The sequence below is a fragment of the Dasypus novemcinctus genome, chromosome 14 (genome assembly GCF_030445035.2).
Source record: "Dasypus novemcinctus isolate mDasNov1 chromosome 14, mDasNov1.1.hap2, whole genome shotgun sequence".
Taxonomy (NCBI): domain Eukaryota; kingdom Metazoa; phylum Chordata; class Mammalia; order Cingulata; family Dasypodidae; genus Dasypus; species Dasypus novemcinctus.
Genome location: NC_080686.1, coordinates 103753584 through 103776351, shown reverse-complemented (window position 1 = coordinate 103776351; position 22768 = coordinate 103753584). Strand labels below are relative to the sequence as shown.

The 22768-nt window shown below is 42.3% G+C and overlaps 1 protein-coding gene and 1 pseudogene across 1 annotated transcript in view; both read left to right on the top strand.

The window, feature by feature from the left end:
• Positions 1-22768, top strand: part of TRAPPC9 (trafficking protein particle complex subunit 9) — a 762741-nt gene that overhangs the window by 84555 nt on the left and 655418 nt on the right. Inside the window, exons 8-9 of the mRNA XM_071208051.1 lie at positions 4286-4502; positions 13721-13864. Coding sequence (XP_071064152.1) covers positions 4286-4502; positions 13721-13864 — 361 coding nt within the window. The remainder of the gene's footprint in view (positions 1-4285; positions 4503-13720; positions 13865-22768) is intronic.
• Positions 14337-22459, top strand: LOC139436474 (T-complex protein 1 subunit zeta pseudogene; annotated as a pseudogene).

Here is a 22768-nt window from a genome sequence, read left to right as displayed (position 1 = left end):
CACTTCTGCTGTAACTTTTCATAAACATCTGAGCCCTGGATTCAGACTTCGTGACTGAGCAGTCTATGGAAAAATTAGAACAAAGATATGCTGATTAATACTTCCTAAAGGAGCAGCAGGCTGGAAATGAGTTTTGGGATTTGATTTGATTTCAAAATATCATGAGGATCCTGGCCTAAAATTTTGCTTGGGACCATTTCATTTTCCCTAGATTCTTGTGCTGTAGGTGTCCATGTTGACCCAACGTGGCCTCGTCCTGAGATGCAGGGCTCACAGGCTAATAGGGAGTTTCTTGGTCAAGCATTGGCCTAGTGCTCAAAAGCAACTGTGCCCAAGCGTTTCCCATTAAGGATCTTTTTTAGGCCTTAGGGCAGGGGCTTTTAACCTTTTTTGTTCCATGGTCCCCTTTGCCAGTTGAGTGAAAACCATGGGCCCCTTACTAAGTCCACACTATACTGTGTATTATTTAATAAATATATCACACCCACACCAGCATGTCTGACAAGAATAATGTTCTTTTGAATTTCAATTCAAGCTCACGGTCCCCTTGTTAAGAACCTGTGCCTTAAAGTGTTTCAGCTTGTGATACAATGTTTATCATTGATTTCTCATTACATGCAAATGATAGAAAGAAGAGTGCAAGAACACATTAATGGTCAGAGTATTAAAACCTTTCATCTCTGATAGGGTTGGTGAAAGAGCCAGTAGGAACGCTCACAGATTGGACACCAAGGCTCACGATCTTCCCATGGCTGTCACCTTTTAGATGGTGGCCTCATTAAGGGCAGCGACTGAGATTACGATTAGTTTTATCTCTCCTCAACATCTTTTATCATATTCTGCCTACAGGCAGTACAGTGGATGCTCTAGCTGGTTCCAGGTTTGTGATTAAGGTGCTCAGTACTCCTGCCTCTGCTTTATAGACTTCTTCCTGTCTTCCTTTCTGTCGTGGCTGCTGTTCCATTATGCTGGAATCTCTTTCTGCAACTGTGCTTTATGCTTAAGGAGAGCAGAGGCTGTGTCCTGCTCAGATTTGAGTCTTTATGGATCATCGACTGAAACATAAAGTTTCTAGAAGAAAACATAGGTAAATGTCTTTTTGAACTTTTGGGGTAGGCAAAGGTTTCTTAAGATTACAAAAGCACTGGTCATCAAAGAATAAATTGGTAAATTGAGCCATATCAAAATTAATTATTTTTGCTTATTAAAAGACGCCCTTAGGGTATGGAAGAAATATACCAAATGTACATTATAGACCATAGGGATAATAGTCTCATGATATTGTCTCATAATCTGTATCAAATGTTGCACAACAATGTACTGTGTTGGTGGAGGGGTGTTGTATAGGAATTCCATATATGTGCATGATTGTTTTGTAAATTCACACCTTCTCTAATAAAAATATATTAAAAAAAAAAAAAGACTCCCTTAGGAAAATAAATGGGCAATTGCCTGGGAGAAAATATTTGCAGAACATTTATGGCTAAGGATTTACATTCAGAATATAAAAAGATAAATGATCCAATATTAAAAATGAGCAAAAGATTTGAACAAACACTTCATGAATGAAAATATGCAAATGATTAATAAACACATGAAAAGATGTTTAACATTATTAATTAGGGAAATGCAAATTAAACTGCCAGAATGGCTAAAATTAAAAAGACTGATGAGCATGTAGAGCAGCTGGATTTCTCACACATCATTGATGTGAGTGTAAATGATGTAGCCACTTTGGGAAAGGTTTGGCGGTTTCTTATCAAACAAAACATACACAGACTCTATGACCCATTAATTCCATTCCTAGGTATTTTCCAAGGAAAATGAAGTCATGTTCACAGAAAGACTTGTAAAGATCATCACAGCAGGTTTCTTCTTAATAGCCAATAACTGGGAATGGCCAGGTGCCCGTAACAGGAGAATGGGTACACAAACTGGGGTGGACTCATGCAGTGAATTGCTACAGCAACAACAAGGAAGGAAACACTGATACATGTAACAAGACTCTCTCATAGACATGATCCTAAGTGAAAGAAGCTGGCCACAAAGGAATACATACATATGTTTCTATTTTTGTGAAGTACTAGGATAGGCAAAAGTAATCTGTGGTTGCGCTGGAGAAGGCTGTGGGGGCAGGGGATTGACTGGGAAGGGGCGTGAGGGAACTTTTGGGGGCTGATGGAGATGTTCAATAGCTTTTGGTGGTTTGGGTTACTCAGGTGTATGCATTTGTCAAAACTCATGGAAGGGTATATGTAAGACGGGCGTTCTTAACCAGGGGTTATGGACTCCCAAGCGGTCCATGGAAATATTTCAGGGGGTCTGTGAGCTTGAGTTGAAAAAAAGTCAACTTATTATCTTTATTTTCTCTGACCACTAACTGAAATCTAGCATTTCTTTCATTTATGAATATATGCAATAAATACATTATAGTAGTATTTATTTCACCTGACTGGCAAAGTGGTCTGTGAAACAAAAAGGTTAAGAACCCCTAATTGAATATTTATAGATTTCACTGTATATAAATTTTACCTGAAAAAACAAAACCAAAAACAACCTTGAACCCTAATTAATAATAAGCATGCTGAGGTATTTAGAAATTAACTATTTCTGGAACATAGTTTGAAATGAATAAAAAAAATAAGCTGTATTGATAGATGGGTAGATAGGTAATAAAGCAAATATTGCAAAATGTGAACAATTGGCAAATCTAGGTGATGAATATGTGGATGTTAATGGTAGGTTCTTTCTCCTTTTCAGTATGGTAGGAAATGTTGGGGAGGAAAATGAACTGGTCACCAGCACTTAGCAGAGCACTTGGCTCAACGCGTCCACACACTCCCCTGGCTCCCCACCGTCCATCTCACCACCTGTCAGGCCCTGCCCGGCCCTGAAAAAGGGCCAGACTTCAAAGTCAGATCACCTGGGTTTGAATCTTTCTTTACCACTTATTGGTGTGTGACTCTAGGCAAGTCACTGAACTTTTCTTTGCTTTATTTATGAAATAGGGACTACTCATATAGGGTTTTTTTGTGAGGATTGAATGAGAATATAGGTAAAACAGTGACGACTGGGCTTGCTCAGCCCTGCACTTGCTCAGCCCTGCACACGTGCAGCTGTTTATTTTGTTCCTTGGAAGCCTGCAGTCCCATTGCGGGGACTCACGGTGTAGGTGCATAGTACAGGAGATTGGGAGAAATGGACAATATAGAGTACAGAGTGGATATGGGCTGCTAGAGACAGGCGTGGTAGCTTACAGCTGAAGGGCTTCAGGAAGCTTCTTGGAGAAGGTGAAGCTGGCTCAGACTCCGGGGTAGTGCATCAGGGCCCAAGTGAGGGCAGAGGCAGTGGGAGCAGAGGGAGTGGAGGGAGGGCTTAGAAAGCAGAGGTGGGCAGGCCTTCCCACTGTGGAAAGGGTGGGCTAGGAGAGGACCCCTTCCTTAAGTGGGGTTCCCTTGAGCAGCAGTGTAGGTTCCTGTCTGACCTTCCTCTGTGATGTCGCCAGGTAAATGCTTGCAATAGGCAGAACCTAGAACCCAAAGTCAGCTCTTACCTCTGACATTTTGTAGTGGTGTGATTTTGTACATGTTATTAATGCGTTTTGAGTGTCAGAATCTCTCATGTGTTAGCTGGGGCAGTACTAGCCCCGGGGACTGCTGTGATGGTTTAAGTTTAAATAAGGTATGTTGAGTTTGCTGGCATATGGTAGACACATACTAAACAGAAGTTGTCATTGCTACACGACAAGGTTAGAAAATTCAGGAATGTCATGGGTGAGAAACTTTGTGAACTATGCAGTCTTAACTGTGAGTTAGGTGGTGGAATTATTAACCATTCCTTATGTAGTTACATGGTACTACGTATTTTCCATTTAAGACATTGTCTTTGATGAAAGGTTCTGCTAAAATACTAGATAGTGCCTAGAAGAACTAATGTTCCTTTTCTCCTCTTTTATAAAGAAACTTAAAATAGCTGTCTTTTGGGATGGTCAGCAAACACCTTTGTTCCAGAAAATAATGGGCCTTGTTAGCAGAAGGACAGGATGAAATTGAAGAGATGGGGGGTGGGTCATAAAAGGTTTTTGGAGCTTTCACATAAAGCTGCACCACATCATGCTTTTCTTGAGATTGTCGTAAGTATCACGGTATTGGCCTTTCCCTTTCCTTGATGTTTCATCATGTCTTTGTTTTGCTTTTGTTTTAAGAAAAAACTTTTTTTAAACGTATGTTTCCCTTTTCATTTATAAGTTCTTTCAGAATTTTTTTATGTTCTTATCGTGCTTCAGCTTTCTGAAGAAGAAAAAATTCAGCGATACAGCATCCTCTCTGAGCTCTACGAGTTGATCGGTTTCCACCGCAAGTCGGCGTTCTTCAAACGCGTGGCTGCCATGCAGTGCGTGGCCCCCAGCATCGCCGAGCCTGGCTGGAGGGCCTGCTACAAGCTCCTCCTGGAGACGCTGCCTGGCTACAGCCTGTCGCTGGATCCAGAAGACTTCAACAAAGGTGAAGGGAGGTCCGGTGGCTGAAACTACAATGCCGTTTTAGTTCAGTGACTCAGGCGTTTTTTCAGCACCGGCTCACCATGGCAGACATTGTGATTGGAGCTGGGGATCCAAAGAGGAATGAAACCCCACCCTGCACCTAAAAAGCAGTGAGAATTTGCTTGTTGTCAGTGGGAGTCAGAATTCTCCCCTCAACCCATCAACTTGTATGATTAACAAAATACTTTAAATATTTAATGAATTTTACAGAATTTGCTAAAGTTATCATTGTCAAGAATAAATACACTTGGCTATAGGTATACACGTTTGGTAATAAATCCTTATTCTACAATATGACTGCATGGTAGTACATACTAAAAAAGTAAAAATAGTTATAAATCTATAATAATAACAGTTATACACAAGGATAGTGTCTAGTATTAGACAAAGTTTTATTAGTAAAAGAAAAAAATTTTTGGGTACTCCTTTAAGTAGGAAATAAATTATATAGCACTTTTCTCCATTTCAGATCTAGAGTTAGTGAATGCTTAGGCTCCTAGATGGGAAAGGAGATGCCATCTGGACCACTTGTCCTCTCAGAGCAAAAATGGGTTCTCCAGCATCTTTTGTACATGGTCGTATATGTCAGCCTCAGCACCAGCTGGAGGAGCTCATGGTCTGAGGGATGAATCCGGTTCTGTTTGGGGAGAGTTCTAACTAGTAGGCTCTCCACCAATGTTGAATCAAAGATCACCTACTTCTTTGCTTTCATCTAACGGAGCATCTCAAGACATAGATAAAATATTTTATTTTCCATAATCATTAAAAAAATTTTCCACAGTGTTTCCCCAAATCATTTGAAAGTGGGAACTGGAGGTTTGGAAGAGAAAAGGGAGACCAAATGTGTAGCATGGCAGGAGGAGGGTCTTCCCATGCAGCCTTTGCGGAACGAAGGGTGGCAGAGGCAGAACAAACGCAGACCTGTAGACTCTCACTTCTCTATGGGCGGAGCCCTGAAGCTTGCCTGAGGGCGCTTTGCTCTGGCCTGAAGCTCTACAGCAGGGGTTCTTAAATCTTTTTTGTTCCATGAATCTCTTTGCCAGCCAGGTGAAAACCACGGACCCCTTACTAAGTTCACATTATACTGTGTATTATTTAATAAATATATCACAGCTGCACCAACACATGCATAAGAATCATGTTTCTTTCGAATTTCAATTCAAGGTGATAGACCCCTGGTTAAGAACCCCTGCTCTACAGGTAAGTGGTATGCTCAGAAGGGGGATTCCACCGAGGCCAGTCAAGGTCCCTGTAGGAAAGAAGTGGCCATAGATTTGTGTCTTTAGGGTCAAGATGTCTTGTTTCCTGCAGGTAAAATGCGAATTTTGGCAGTCTGTATATTTTTCTACTTATGTGACCTGAGACTGCACTCCCTTTTTAAAAAATTGTGATAAATTTAGGTAATAATTTGGAGGTGATAAATGTAGTATCCTTTCAGCATAGCATCATATAAACAAGACTACTTTTAAGTTCCAATTTGTTTTATGATTCCCCTTTAATTAAAACAGATCCTTTTAAATTCATCTTTAATATATTTCTGAGATGTATACATATATGAAAGCACGTGTTTTTGTCATTTAAAGAATGATTTAAAGAAAAGCAAATACTGGGAAGTGGATTTGGTCCAACGGGTAGGGCATCCGCCTACCACATGGGAGGTCCAGGGTTCAAACCCAGGGCCTCCTGACCCATGTGGAGCTGGCCCATGCACAGTGCTGATGCATGCAAGGAGTGCTGTGCCATGCAGGGGTGTCCCCCATGTAGGGGAGACCCACGCACAAGGAGTGTGCCCCGTTAGGAGAGCCGCCCAGTGCAAAAAAAGTGCAGCCTGCCCAGGAGTGATGCCGCACACATGGAGAGCTGATGCAGCAAGATGATACAATCCCAGGTACTAGTGCTGCTGAGGTCTGTGGAGACACACAGATTCTACTGTCATGGCAGATGGCTCTGGAGTTCAGTGTCGTGTCAGTGCCCTACTTTGTAATTTGTGTCCCTGAGTGTGATGGAGTTGGACTCAGATGTGACCTTTCTACACATGCCTCTTCTGTCACTTTTACTGAACCTGTGGTTGGTGCTGGGGTTGGTGTATACTCAGGAGACTTGAATCTCTGGACTGGCCATGCACCAGCTGGACCCTGAGCCTCAACAGAGTTGCAACACCTACTCTCTGGTTCATTGGACTTACGCAGGTCAGTTAACAAGGATGTGAAGATGGTCAACCACCACACCAGGGAACCGAGAGTGCCTACAACTCCAAGCAGGAGAATCGCATCCGTCAACCATGTGGGATCTAAGCCTCCTCTCGTATAGTGGTGGAGTGGACATCACCATCCCAGGGTCCACAGGATGGAGGAATAAAATATGGATTAGAGTAGACTTACTGGTATTCTACTGTAGAACTGTTGTGACTAGTAATGAAAGACACTGTAGCATTGATGTGGAGATGGTGGCCAGGTAGTTGCTGAGGGCAGGGAGAGGGAAGAAGAGATGTGATGTGGGGGCATTTTTGGGACTTGGAGTTGTCCTGGATGATATTGCAGGGACAGATGCTGGACATTATATTTCCTGCCATAACCCACTGAAGGTACTGGGGGAGAGTGTAAACTACAATGTAAACTATAATCTATGCAGTACAGCAGGGCCCCAAAATGTGTTCACCAAATGCAGTGAATGCCACAGTGATGAAAGCAGTTGTTGTTGTGGGAGGAATAGGGGAATGGGGTGTGGGATATGTGGGAACCTCTTACATTTTTTAATGTAACACTTTTTGTTATCTATGTATCTTAAAAGAAAAAAAAAAAGCTTTGCTTGAACAGACCTTAGCTCCCAGTCTGATTTCTAGGGCACCTTCCTTCCAGCTTCCCTCTGAACCTGAGTGTCCTGCCACATGGTGAAACAAAATAGGGGCTAATCTCTGCTGAGGTCCCTGCCTTCCTAAAGGAAAGCAGGAAAAAGAAGAGGAAATATAATTGGTCAAAAAGCAATGAAAAATTTCAACATCACTAGCTATTAGGGAAATGCAGATCAAAACTACACTGAGATACCATTCCACACCTTACAGAATGGCCATTATTGAAAAAACAAAAACAAAAACTGAAATCTACAAGTACTAGAAAGGATGTGGAGAACTAGAAATAGGAACATTCCTTCATTGTTGGTGGGAATGTAAAATGGTGCAGCCTCTGGAGACAATCCCTCAATGGCAGTGCCTTAGTAAGCTGAATACAGAACTGCCATATGCTCCGGCAATCCTGTTACTAGGAATATATTCAGAAGAACTGAAAGCGAGGACAGGCACTGACATTTGCACACCAATATTCATAGTAGCATTATTCACAATTGCTATTATATGGAACCAGCCCAAGTGTCCATCAACCCATGAATGGATAAACAAAATGTGGCAGGGGAGCAGATGTAGCTCAAGTGGTTGAGTGCCTGCTTCCCATGCATGAGGCCCTGGGTTCAATCCTTGGTACCTCCTAAAAAATATGTGGCATACAAGGAATACTATTCAGCTGTAAGAAGAAATGAAATTGGATGCATAGGACAACATGGATGAACCTTGAGAATATTATGTTGCGTGAAATAAGCCAGACAGAAAAAGACAATATCGTATAGGCTCGTTAATATGAACTAAATTAGTCTTTGACTAATAGTTCCAATGAATAACTTCTTCAGGAATGGTTTCTGGCGAATCCTCCTACCTCCCCCCCCAGGAATGGATTATATTTTCTTGTTTATTTGTATGCTTTGTAATATTTTCTTGAGAATTAAACTTTCTGAGTAGTATTTTGTTACAACTCTGGAAATCTATTTCTCCCATTTCTCTGGGATTGCTAGGTTGTTTTTTTTCTGCTGTTGAGGGCTGGAGCCATTAATATATATCTTTTCCAAACTGTTTTTACTCCCAAATGGGTAATGGAAAGAGAAAAGAGAGTGAGAGTGAGAGAGAGAAAGGCACTGCCTCCTTCAGACTCTTCTGTTACTTTTGCCTGAGGGATTTGGAACAATGGCCACCCTCAGAGCTGCCCTCCCTGTGATCTGACATAGCTGATCAAAGCCAGTGATCGTTGTCAGACTAGCCTCCCGAGAATTTTAGGAGTCTAGGTCCTTATATCCCACACTGGCCTCAGCAAGAGCCCTAGCTGAGGTCCTCACTGCTGCCTGCCACACGGTGAGGGGATGGCACCTGGAGGGTGCTGCTCAGAGGGTGCTCGGAGGGTGGAATTCACTGATACTTACCACAGCTTGCCTGCCTCTTTGTCTGGCTTTCTTCAGTGCTGCACGGTGTTCTACTATACTCCAGAGTTTAAAATAATTTGTTCAGACAGTGCCTGTCAGTTCTGTAGTTGTTTTTTGAAGATTTACTTATTTTTATTATTTATTTCTTTCTCCTTCCCCCACCCCCATTGTCTGCTCTGTGCCCTTGCACTGTGTGTTCTTCTGTGTCCACTTGTATTCTTGTCAGTGGCACTGGGAATCTGTCTTTTTTTGTTGTTGTTGCATCATCTTGCTGCGTCAGCTGTGTGTGCAGCGCCACTCCTGGGTGGGCTGCACTTTTTTCACATGGGGTGGCTCTCCTTGTGGGGTGCACTCCTTGAGAGTGGGGCTCCCCTACGCGGGGGACACCCCTGCATGGCAGGGCACTCCTTTCGTGCGGCAATACTGCGTGTGGGCCTGCTAAAACTGTACCTGTGAATAAAAGATAACTTCTGTCTTCTCAGGACCTGAAATGTATTTCTACCTATTTCTTGAAATGAATATTTTCAGTAGTTGGTTACAGAAATAGTCAAGTGAAGAATACAGATGTGTGCTGGTATACCTGCTGCTATTATTATTTAATGTGGTTTGTGTTGCTATATATGAAGATTTTTGATCACGCTTTTTGCTTGCCCTTTTGCTGAATGAGGGATTAAGTTTTCCTCAGGAACTCTTACGAAAGAAGACTGGCAAGGCAAATGAATTTGTTAAAAAGGCAATGGTTCTTATGTATTTAAACCCCCAAATCACTGAACTTTTGATTACAAGAGTGTTCAAAATTTTATCACTTGGATCAAACACTTCAAATCTGTCTTGGGAAAAAAAAAGATTCATATTTTATATAGGAATCACATAGAAATTATAACTTGTACACTAATTAATGTTAAAAAATATACTCAATCTTATACATAATTGCCTGGTAGGAATTGGATCATTACATATTTTTTAAAATTGGTAAGGTAATATTTGCCCAATTCTTAAATGAAAAACCTTCTGATGTGATAGTGTTGAGAATAATTAAATTGGGTCATTTTGACTTCCAGGCTAGGTTAGGTATGATGTTGATTTAAGTTCTTAATCTTTTTTCTAAAATCTCTTCTTTTGTTTAGGGATTTGGTTTTTGTTTCCTTTGACAATGTGGTAATATTTCAGTGATTGATTTTTCTACTCTTTCTTGTAGTAGTAATATGAGAAGCACCTCTATTTTCTATTCTGAAAGATTTTTGTGTATAAATAACTAGGACCAATGCAAATGGCTTTTTATGTGTTTGACCAACTCAGAAACTTTCAATGAAAAAAAAAAGGACTATTTTGTAATAAATATATATAATAATAGATTAGTACATTGAGCCCGTCACTCAGACGGAATAATTATCGATTTTGCCACATTGCTTTATTTATACTTTTTCTTTTCTTCCCTCTTAAAATATTTTAAGTAAATTCCAGAAATCATGTCATTTCACCTCTCCATACTTAAGTTTGCATCCTAAAAAATAGAGGCATTTTTTTCCCCTCAGGCTTTATCCACATGCTTTTTGAGTATCAGCTGTGCCAGCCATCATGCCAAGTACTAAGGATTGTTGAATGAATGAGCCCTTCATTCAACAGATATGTGAATGTGAGGGTGCCTCATTATACCTGGCAGATTGCTCCTGTGGCTGAAATGCGGATGTGCAGAACAGGGCCAGTCAACTGTGCAGGGCAGCCTAGTGAGAGAGGACCTGGTTGGCTGTGGCAGGAGGAATCCTTCGAGCAGAGTCTGAAAGCAGTAGGTCAGACAGCAGTACCTAGTAGTACAGGTAGAAAGAGGGCTGATGACTGCTGTGGGGGTGGATGAGGCTTTCCCTCCTCTTTGGTGCATTCATTCATGAGTCCGCGTAGATTAAAGGTTTCATTCTGTGCTAGGGCTGGCCTGGGACACAGTGATGAAGAACACACAGTCTTCAAAATACAGAGCTCATAACCTGAGTGGGGGATTTTGACGCATGAACAGTTAGTTTTACCCAGTAAATACATCAGCAGAGATCTGAATAAAGAGCTGTGGCTCATTGAAATGGCCGGGTCAACAGCCTTTTCACAGCTGCAGGCAAGGCTGGATGTTGTCTATTAACCACATCATACTAATTAGATAATAATAATAACAGCAACTAACATTTATTGAGAACTTGTTATAAGAAAGCTGCTAAAGCACTTTATCCCTCACACCACTGAGTCCACTTCACAGTTGGTTGCCACCATCTTGTCATCAAGGTGTGACCCCAGATGTGTCCTCCTTGCCCAACTTCCCTGGTAATGTAGCACCCTAGTGCCTGTTAGCTGCCTCCCCATCATCCCATTTTATAGTCTTCACAGCATTCACCAGTACTTGACAGTTGTCTTCCTTGTGTCTTTCCTAAGGAATAATTGCCTGATTCTCCTCAGGAGAATGGAAATGGCCCTTGGGAGGCTCTGGGTGTCCCCTTCCTTCCTCCCCATGCCTGCCTTGGGCTAGAATCTTAATAAACATTGCTAACTGATCGACCGTGGTGAGTTATTGGAGAGTTATATGTTTATTTTGTCTGAGCCTAAATGCACCTTTATATGTGTGTGTGTGTGTGTTTTCATGGTGTAAGTTTCATATCAGCTGGAGCGGTGAGTTCCCAGTCTAGTTGATTATCAAAATTGTTTGGAGGGCTTTTAAAAACTCAGGTTCCCAATCTCACTCTAGATGTATTGAAATCAGAATCTTGTAGTGGGTAGGGTGTGGTGCAATCTGTATTTTAAAAAAGTGTCTGTAATGGCACTGCTCATCAGCCCTACTGGGGCTGGTGAATGAATTCAGGGTGGTGGGAAAGGAAGCTTTGAGGTGGCGATGTCTTTGAATCAGACTTGATATGATGGAGACATGTATCTGAAATCTTTTTTATCCCTACCTTTCCGCTAAGCCCCTAAAGCCTCTGAACACATGACATTGTGTGGTAACTTGTTTTGTTTTGGATTCCTGTTACCAGGTTTTCTTCATGAAGATTTAAAAAAATTTTTCTTTTTTGTAATTAAAAAAATTGAGGTGAAATTCACATAACATAAAATCAACCATTTTAAAGTGAGCTTGGTAGTATTTAGTACATTTATAATATTTCGCCCTAGAAGGAAACCCCATACTCATTAAGCAGTTGCTCCCCATTTCCTCCATCCCCTTTCTGGCAACTCCACTTTGCCTTTTCTCTCCATGGATTTACCTAGTCTGAGCGTTTGATATGAAGGGAACCATATAGTATGTGATCTGTGTCTGGCTTCTTTCGCTCAGCATAGTGCTTTTGAGCTTCATCTATGTTGTAGCATGTACTAGTGCTTCATTCATTTTTGGCTGAGTAATAGTCCAGTGTGTGGATAGACATTTCGTTTATCCATTCATATCCATTGATGGACAGTTGGGCTATTCCATCTTGTGAATAGTGCTGCCACAAACATGTATGTACATGTATTTGCTTGAGTCCCCATTTTCAATTCTTTGGGGATAATTAGGAGTGGAATTGCTGGATCATGTGATAATTATGCCTAACTTTCTGAGGAACTGCCAAACTGTTTTGCATAATGGCTGTACCATTTTGCATTTCTACTAACAATGTATAGGAGTTCCAATTTCTCTACATTCCATTATTTATTTTTTTATTTTTCTTCCCTTCCCCCATTCCCCTGCCCCAGTTGTCTGTTCTCTGTGTCCATTTGCTGTGTGTTCTTTATTTTTGTCCGCTTCTGTTGTCAGCGGCATGGGAATCTGTGTTTCTTTTTGTTGCGTCATCTTTCTGTGTCAGCTCTCCATGTGTGTGCGGCGCCATTCCTGGGCAGGCTGCACTTTCTTTCGCGCTGGGCGGCTCTCCTTACGGGGCGCACTCCTTGCATGTGGGGCTCCCCTACACGGGGGACACCCCTGCGTGGCAGGGCACTCCTTGAGCGCATCAGCACTGTGCATGGGCCAGCTCCACACGGGTCAAGGAGGCCCAGGATTTGAACCGCAGACCTCCCATGTGGTAGGCAGACGCCCTTTCCACTGGGTCAAGTCCGCTTCAATCTACATTCGATTATTATTATTATTATAGTCATCCTGGTAGGCATGAAGTGGTATTTCCTTGTGGTTTTGATTTGCATTTCTCCAGTGGATAATAAGTTGAGCATCTCCCCGTGCTTTTTGGCCATTTGTAGATCTTCTGTGCAGAAATGTCTGTTCAAGACCTTTGCTCATTTTAAAGTTGGGTTGTTTGTCCTTCATGGAGGCTTTTAAGTGGAAAATATTTAAAATTAGTAATTATTGCCAAAAGACAAATGGAATAAATAGCTCTTAAATTCTGTTAAATTAAAGAGATAATTTTCAATCAGTTTTGCAAATAATTTCCTCCACTGTTAGTTTCAAACATGCTGAATTATTTTGGAGGGAGTATCCCCAAAAGTCTGTTGGTAACTTTTTTTCTTCTGATTCAGCTATCCCCTTCATGTGCTTTTCTTATACTTTAGTAAACAATGTACTTTTAATGTCCCTGGTTGTTGATAATGAAGGCTCAACAAATTATCACTATTTTTTTGAAAGTAAAAAAAAGTCTATAAATGCTTGCCAATGAAAATGTAATCTTTTTCTGTAAGCTTATTATAATTACTTCAAAGTGGGTTATTTGTGAAATTGTGTCTTTGCTGAAGAAATAATACAAAATCTATTTTTAATGTATGAAAAAATATATCACTTGTATTCTTTCCCAGAATAAATAAATACAGGGAAAATGTTTTTTTGTTGCTCTTTGAGTTTGATAGTTGAGGCATTTGTTTTTAAATCACCAAATTTTACACATTACATTAAATGTCTTTCCAAAAAAGACTCACTCTGTTCTTCTGTTCTGTTGCCACTGCGTCCTCCCGAGGCACTCACGGTGTTTTGCACCTTCGTCGCAGGCACGCACAGAGGCTGGGCTGCCGTCCAGATGCGCTTGCTTCACGAGTTAGTCTACGCCTCCCGAAGAATGGGCAATCCCGCGCTGTCCGTCAGGCACTTGTCCTTCCTGTTACAGACCATGCTGGATTTTCTGTCAGATCAAGGTGAGTGATTTCAAACTCTAACTTTCCTTAAGGAGATATGAATGAGAGGACTCTTCTGGGGAGAAAGAAGAGGCTGCTTCCCTTAGGCATGGATGTGCCTCCCGGTTTAGGACGTGGGTGACGCTCCCCACTGGTGTGTTGGTCCCAAGATGCCAGGCTCCTTCTGATTTTCTTCCTTTCCAGCTTCTCTTTCTCATCCTCCTTTATGGACACCCCTTTCCTTTACCTCCATTTTTTTTTTTTTTAAATAATAAACTTCACTTTTAGAGCAATTTTAGGTTTACAGAAAAATTGTGCAGAAACTAGAGTTCCCAATACACCCCCCCCATGTATACTGTTTGCCTACATTTAAAAATGTAAATGTTGAATTATAACATTTATCTGGAAGAGTGCAGTTTTTAACAATACAGTTCAGGGAATTTTCACCATGTGACTACACCCATGTGGCTGGCACCCAGGTCAGAAATGGAACATGACAGCAAACCCACAGCCCCTTGTGCCCCCTTCTAGTCACCGCTCTCCTCAAGGGTACCTGCTTCACCGGCTTCTAATACCAAAGGTGAGTTTCCCCGTGTTTGCAGTGATGGACTCGTGCCGCGCCACTGCCCACACTTTAACGGCTGCGTTCCTCCTGGGTTCTTTCCTTGGCCATCTTCTCTTCTCTCACTGTTTCTGGGTGTTAGCTGCTTTTTAGGTTTCAGTTGTAATCCCTGATTCCTCCCTGAGCCCCAGACATTTCCTTTATTTGCTTGCAGGATATTGCCCCTAGAATGTTCCATAAGCACTTGAAAATCAGCTTGTCAAAAATGGAACTCAGGTGCTTCCCTGTCAAACCTACTTGCTTTTCTGCTCACCTCACTTTAGTGTATGTTGCAGGTTGGGTTTTCTGGGGCACATTCTCTGATATGGAGCTTACTATGCAGAAAGTTTATTAGTAACTCCTCTTGGAATCAATATCCACTGAAGGGGAGAGAAAGGAACAAGACTGGGCAGCGGGGGAAGGTGGACCTGAATGCAGTGTCAACAAGGCCGCAGCCAACCCAAGGGGTGCATCGCATGGATGCGCGTGCAGCGCCACGCTCTTGCATGCATCGGTGACATGAGAGGCTGTCTGGCCACTCTCGTTCTCTGTGCATTGTTTAAAAAACAGGACAGCGACAATGTGGTTGGGCTTTGAAGATATCATATCACATGAAATAAAGCAGACACACAAGGACAGGTAGTGTATGATCCTGCCGATATGAAATAATTAAATTAAGCAAATTCATGGAGTCAGAAACTAGAAAATAGGTTACTGGGGGTGAGAATGTTGTACTTATTCCTCATGTGATCTTTCAGAAAGAGTGAATGCTGGGTTGTGTAACAGGTTATATTCAGGCTCCCTTAGTATACATGTGTAAGATAGTTAAGTAGAAAACGTTACTGGAATGACATAGCTAATTGTGACCTAAGGTTTTATTTTTTTAATTTTTAATTTATTTTTAAATTGTATTTTAAAAAATACATAGATCACAAAAAATGTTACATTAAGAAATATAAGAGGTTCCCATATACCCCACCCCCCACCCCCACCATTCCTCCCACATTGGCCAGAGGCCTTCTGCATGGATTTCTTACTTGAGCCCAAAGCAAAAGACAGATGGTCCATTTTGGGTATGAGTCATCCATCAGGTTCACTTTTCTCCCTCCAGTGGGAATGGGTGGTGAGAATCCTCAGGTAATTGCATGTCCTCGCTTTGATTGCCCTATGGTGTGTCTTCTACATACCGCGATCCTGAAAATAGTTTCTTCTCTTTTCTGTTTCTCTCTTCCCCCATCCCTCTTGTTTGTTTGTTTATTCCCCTCTTTTTGAGATCTACTAGATAGAAGTACTAGAGAAGAAAATAATTTTGAATAAACTAGTCATGGTAGGATTTTTTTCTTCATGGTATTCATAGATTTAGGTTAGAAAAACTTCACCTCAGTTCTAATAACTGACAAAACTCAAACTGGAGTAAATTAGAATGCAAATCAGGTAGTTTTTGGGAAAAGAAAAGAGTAGTTATGATAATGAAGCATTTTTTTCCTAGGATTTTTTGATGGACAGTTAATTCCTGGTGAAAACTCAGAATGAAATCAGTACACTTTCATATTGTCTTCATTTTCATTAGGCACAAGTTGTTTTTCATGTTTGATAAGGAGGCGGTGTAATTCTTTCCTCTAGAAGTGCAAGCCCCTTTCTTGGGAAGATTGAGGAGCCGTGTGATTGAGGGGATCCTGGCTACATGCTTTTTAGGTAGCAGAAAGATTTGTTTGCCCATGAAAGGCGGGATATTTGAGGTCATGTTAATGAGTGATTCAAAGACCCTAGGTTTAAATGGAGAAGAACTTGGGTAGGTGATGCTGTTAAATAGATAGCTCTCTCCCTAAAGACCTGCATATAATAGTAGTAGGTCTTCTGAGAAAAGGATGAAAGTCAGGAGGTCTAAAAGGTTCTTTCCACCCACCTCAGCCTGTAATTACTGTAACTTCAGATCAGTAATTCTTCCTGGGCCTCAGTTTTCTCATTTGTTCAACTGGGAGGTTGCAAATTCTTTGGTAGTTTATTATTTTTTAATGTTATATTTTACAATTTATTGGCTCCCCTTTCTCTTGAAGAGTTCATGGTGTCATTCACAGAGTGGATAATTAACTTTTCTGAATATTGCTGCATTGAAATTAAAGATAGGCTAGAGGAGCAGACTAGAGAGTAAATAGAGATATACCAGGTTAGAGAGTGCGTCTTCTATCTTCTTCTCATGTGTAAACCTATACATTGCTTGTTTGTAGTGAACTTCTTGCTCTTCCTAACCTTTCTAGTATGTGCAAATGTGAGTGAACTCAAAGGTAAGTTAGGAGTACAGTTATTAACATAAAAGGACTCAAGGCTCTCTCTGCATCTGGCAGTTTTTGCAAGGTAGAACTACTAACCTGATGGTTTAAAGAATGCTCCTTGAGTCCTTGGTATGCCACTTTTTATGATTATTGATGTGGGGTCATGTTTGTTGCGGCCTCTTGGCTGGGCACCCAGGTTCACAGCTTCCGGGGCGCTCGGCCATGGAGGGATTGAGCAATCCTCTTCCTAAGCTTCACAGGTCGTGAACACAAACCTGGACCCGTGGCCTGTACTAGAGTCTCATAAAAAGAGACTTTTCACTTTGCGAAAGCTTTATGAACGCTGGAGTGGGTCGGATTATGGCCCTCCCCAGAGACATGTCCAAGTCCTAGCCCTTGGTTCTTGGGAACCTGACCTTCTTTGGATAAAGGGTCTTTGCAGATGTAGTTAGGGAAGGATTGTGAGGGGAGATCATCCTGGATTTACCTCATGGGCCCTAAATCCAGTGGCAAGTATCCTTGTAAGAAGAGAAGACCCAGACACGGACACTGGGAGACGGCCACGTGAGGACGCAGCAGAGACTCGTGTGTGCTGCCGAGGAGTGCTGGGGCCGCGGAAGTTGAGAGAGGCAGGAAGGAGTCCCCTCTGAGCCAGTGGAGGGAGCATGGCCCTGGCGTGTTGTTTTCAGATTTCTGGCCTCCAGGACTGAAAGAGAGAGAGCATACATTTCTGCTGTTTTTTCGGCACTTAGTGTATAATTATCTGTTACAGCAGCCTTAGGAAACTAATACAGTGGTGTATTTTCACAATCTCTGTATTCTTACCATTTACACTCTCGCAGCCACCCTGTGAGTGTTCTGGCCATACTGACCTCTGGACAGTTGTCCAGATACAACAGCATTTCTGTTTCACTGATGTTGCATGTGCTGGCCCACCTGTCCTCGATGGCACTGCCTCGTTTCTGTTCCTGTCCAGGAATTCGTGCTCCCATGACCATAGCACTGCCCCTTGGGCACCCACCGTGCTGTGGCCAGCCTCTGTCAGAGCTCCCTCCACTCTGGCTGTGGGCATGGAGGTGCTGGTCTGTTGACCCCCCAGCCTTGCCTGTGAGCTGCTCAGGGACAGGGACTGTCACCTGTACCTGAGTCAGCACGGCACCTGGAAGGTCCTCCAATGCTGGTTGAACAAATGGCGTTTTTTCTCTCTTTAAGCCCACCCTCTGCTACTCTGCCAAATTGATATTTCTACTAATTAGCTAGTTAAAAATCCCCTCTATGGTTTTTCATCATCCATTGTAGGGGTTGCCAAACTACCACCTGTGAGCCAAATTTGGCCTCCCTCCTGTTTCTGTTCTTGCATTGGCGTTCTGGAATGAGTCTGTATTTGCTAACATGAGTTCCTGAGGAAAATTAAAGACTTGCTTCTTTGACATCAAATTACTTAAAGTGTAAGCTCAGTTGTGGAGCAAGGAGCAAGGGAAAATTTGGCAAAAGCAACAGATAAGGATTGACTGTATCGTGTATGTGCTATGGGAGTGGATATCATACTTTAAATAACATATGCCAATGCTGCAAGGGAAAGGCCAGGGAATGATGAAAGGACTGCAGAGAACGGGAGTGGCCAGCTAATGGACTGGTGTTAGGATGTACCTTATTTCAAAGCTTTTTTACTGTTAGGTGGTTTTACTGTGCTATGATGGCAGAGATTGCTCAGTTCTTGGCTTTAGAGTATCGATGCTTTCATTAGTAAAATATAAATTTCAAATGGTTTCTGCGGGGTTTTTGTTTTTTTACTGTAGCTTGGCGTTTTCTGAAGGACCTTGGCTGATGGTAGATTGTGGTTTCCTTGTTAAGGTACCATCCATTTTCTAACCTGTCTGAACCCCGGTTTCTCATCTATTAATACCTTGCTAGGTTGCAGTAGCAATCAGAGGTAACATACCTGAAATATATAGCCAAGAAGTGCGGATAGGTGTCCTGAGATGGTACTGTTCTCCGCCTGGGGACTTGCACTCACGCTTCTTGGTCGGAATGTGGCGGTCCTTTTGCCTGACATGCCTCAGAAGGATCCTGAGAGAGAAATATGGAATCTCTTGTCAGTGAAATAGCAGAATGACCCAGGACCCAGTAGGCGTGGCTACTGCTTTTCCCGTGGCCTGCTGATATAATTTGCATTTCAAGACTAGAGTTAACAATAGCATTCCTGACCCGGTCAGGGTGTGAGTGGGAGGAGGGGCAGGAGGGCAGGGACAGGGGGTGGAGCACCACGGAGAGCTGCCCTCAGGTGGAGGCCTTGGTCAGCCTCCCCAAACTTGAGGTGTTGCGCAAGTTGAGGTCATAGGAAAATATTTGGCTTAACTGGCCTCTACTACTTGGAGCAGTGGGTAGAGTAGGAGTACGGGCCTGAGGGAACTTTGGGCTTAGCTGGCCTCCACTGCTTGGGGCAGTGGGTGGAGTGGAAGTTAAAGGGTTGAGGGGACATTGGGCTTAGCTGGCCTCCACTGCTTGGGGCAGTGCGTAGAGTAGGAGTAAAGGGCTGCGGGGACGTGCAGATCAGGATTCCCATCTTTTCAGCCTCAGTTTTTTCATCATAAAGTGGTGATTATAATGCATATATCATGCTAGGTCAATGTGAGAATAAATGACATAATGCCTTGCAACATCTGAAATTTATATATTGAGTTCCCTGGCTTTTTTTCTGAGCCCCAGATCTGGATATCTAACAGTCCATGGGTGTTTAATAGGTATCTAGAACTTCCAGAACAGAGTTTTTATTATGCAACCCCCTGTACCCTTAGCAGTTACGATGTTTTTTTGCCTACAGGAAACCAAATACCTTATTAGAATGGACTTAATAGTTTTTTTAAACAACTTTATTGAGAAATAATTCACACAGCTTACATTTCACCCATTTAAAGTATGCAATTAATGTATTTTAATAGTTTCTCTATTTTTTTATCCTTAAAAAAAATTTAATTCCTCCCCCTTCCTGAGATGGCTCCCCCAGCATTCCGCTTGTTGTTTGCTTGTCTTCCTGAGGATGCATTGGGAACCGAACCCAGGACCTCCTCTGTGGGAGGCAGGTGCCCAGCTGCTTGAGCCACTTCCACTCGCTGCTCGTTGCGGCTTGTTGCAGCTCATCACATCAGCTTGTCTTCTTTAAGGGACCCTGGGAACCAAACCCAGGACCTCCTGTGTGGGAGCGGGTGTCCAATTGCTTGAGCCACTTCTGTTCACCCCAATTGGTGTTTTTAGTATATTCATAGTATCATGTAACGATCACTACAATATAATCTTAGGACACTCCCCCCCTTAAAGAAACCCTGTAACCAGGATTTCCAAGTTTCATCCATAATGTAGCATTTATCAATACTTCATTCCATTTTTTTCCTCATTTTTTTGTTATCTTTTTTTAAAAAGATACATAGATCATACAAAATGCTACATTAGAAAATATAAGAGGTTCCCATATATTATGGCCAATAATGTTCCATTGTATGAATAGATCACATTTGTTTATCCATTCATCAGGTGATGGACGTTTTGGTTTTTCCACTTTTGGCCATTAATGAATAATAATGCTGCTGTGAGCATTCATATCTATGGTTTTGTGTGGACTTAAGTTTCTTTTTCTTTTAGATTTATACCTAGAAGTATAATTTCTGGGTGACATGATAACATTTTGAGGAACTGCCAAACTGTTTTCCACAGTGGCTGCACCATTTAACACTCAGCAGTATCAATTGGGCTTTTAAAAAAAAAGATTTATTTATTTCTTTCTCTCCCTCCCCCCTCGGTTGTCTGCTGTCTGTGTCCATTTGCTGTGTGTTCGTCTGTGACCACTTCTATACTTATCAGTCGCGCCGGGAATCTGTGTTTCTTTTCGTTGCGTCTTCTTGTTATGTCAGCTCTCCGTGTGCGGTGCCATTCCTGGGCTGCACTTTCTTTCGCGCTGGGTGTCTCTCCTTACGGGGCGCACTCCTTGCGCGTGGGGCTCCCCTATGCAGGGGACACCCCTGCATGGCAGGGCACTCCTTGCGCGCATCAGCACTGCGCATGGGTCAGCTGCACACGGGTCAAGGAGGCCTGGGGTTTGAACCGCAGACCTCCCATGTGGTAGGCGGACACCCTATCCATTGGGCCAAGTCCGCTTCCCTCAATTGGGCTTTAAAAAGAAATCTTGGCAGGAGCAGATGTGGCGCAAGTGATTGAGTGCCTACTTCCCACATAGGAGGTCCTGGGTTCGGTTCCTGTTGCCTCTTAAAAACAAAACAAAACAAGCAAACAAGAAAATCAACTCAGGGGAGCCAGTGTGGCTCAGTGGTTGAGTGCTAGCTTCCCACATAGGAGGTTCTGGGTTCAATCTCTGGCTCTTGGTACCTCAAAAAAAAAAAAAAAAGAAAATTTCACATTAAAGAAGTCCAGAGCTAACCTGGTTTCTGAATTAATTCAGCAGCCTATTGGTTAATCTCCACTTTTTCTCTTTGTTGTCCTTTCTGTGTCAGTAGTAATGGGGAATGAAGGAAGCCTCATGGTCATGTATGGCTGCAGCAGCTGTAAGCATCACATGTACATATCACATCATCCAAAAACAGAAAGGAAAGGGGCAGAAGCTTCTGATGCACCTGTATACTTCTGGCCAAGATAAAAAGTCTTTCAAGTTATAAAAAGTAACTCAAGACGAACTGAAGTCCAAATGCAAGAACCAAAATTATAAAAACTCTTAGAAGAAAACATAGGGGTAAATCTTCTTGATCTAGTATTTGGCAATAAATTCTTAAATACATAACCAAAAGCACAAGCATTAAAATAAAAAAGAAATTGAACTTCATCAAAATTAAAAAAAAAAATTTATCTGCTTCAAATGAAGTAAAGTAAGTAAAGTAAAGTAAGGAAGTGAGAACTCCTGTGCCCCGGCCACGCTGAGCTGGCCTTGGGTTTCTTGCTCTTCCTCTGCTGGGTCAGCTCTGGCGGCCCTGAAGACCCTGAATCCCAAGGCCAAGGTCTGAGCCCGGGACAGCGTGAGGGCGACAGGACGAGCAGGGGACCAACCCGGGGGCCCAAGGGCACCACGAAAATGCTTGCTTCTGGTGCTGGAGGCATCCAGCTTACCACCGGTGGCAATGTGTGCTTCATGAAATGCAAACTCAACACCTAGCAGCCTCCTCAATCGCAAACGTAGCACCAGCCCAGGGTGACAACTGGTGATGGTGCTACTTCCCATGTCCTCATCACTGCAGAGCTGCCGAAGCAAGCGATCTCTACAATTCTGATGGTCTTCGACCCAGAATAATAATAGAAAGATTTGAAGCTGAAAAGGAAAAGACACTTCAGTTTTTGGAACAAATCAAAGTAAGCAAAGAAATGGACAGAGAAACACTTCTGGATGGGACCAGAACATCTCTCTGTACTAAAGTTCATGCTGACTTGTTGATGTTTTAACAGAAGCTGTAGTCGACTCCATTTTGGCCAATAAAAAACAAGATGAATCTCTTGACCTCTCCATGGCTTAGATCATGGAGATGAAACATAAATCTGAAACTGATACAAGCTTAATCAGAGGACTTGTTTTGGACCACAGGGCACGGCATCCTGATATGACAAATGAGGAGAAGATGCATACATCTTCACGTGCAGTGTGTCCTTATAATACAATAAAACAGAAGTGAACTCTGGCTTTAAAAATTTTTTTTTACAAGAGTGCAGGAGAGAGGGAGAAACTAGTAAAAGCCAAAAAGAAAATTCATTGAAGATACAGTTAAAAAAATAATAGAACTGAAAAAGAAAGTCTATGGTGATTCAGATAAAGGATGATTGTCATTAATCAAAAGAGAATTGACCCCTTTTCCTTAGGTATACTTGCAAAAGAAGGCATAGTAGCTCTGCCCAGAGCTAGGAGGAGAAAAATGGAGAGGATGCACTACTCTTGCTTGTAGTGGGGTAGCTCTGAATTCTTTGGACGTCCTAATTGCTGACTGTTGGGGGCATGCTGGCCTTGTCTGTGAGTATACATTGGAAGAAGAAATGTTTACCTTTATTGAGAAATGTAAC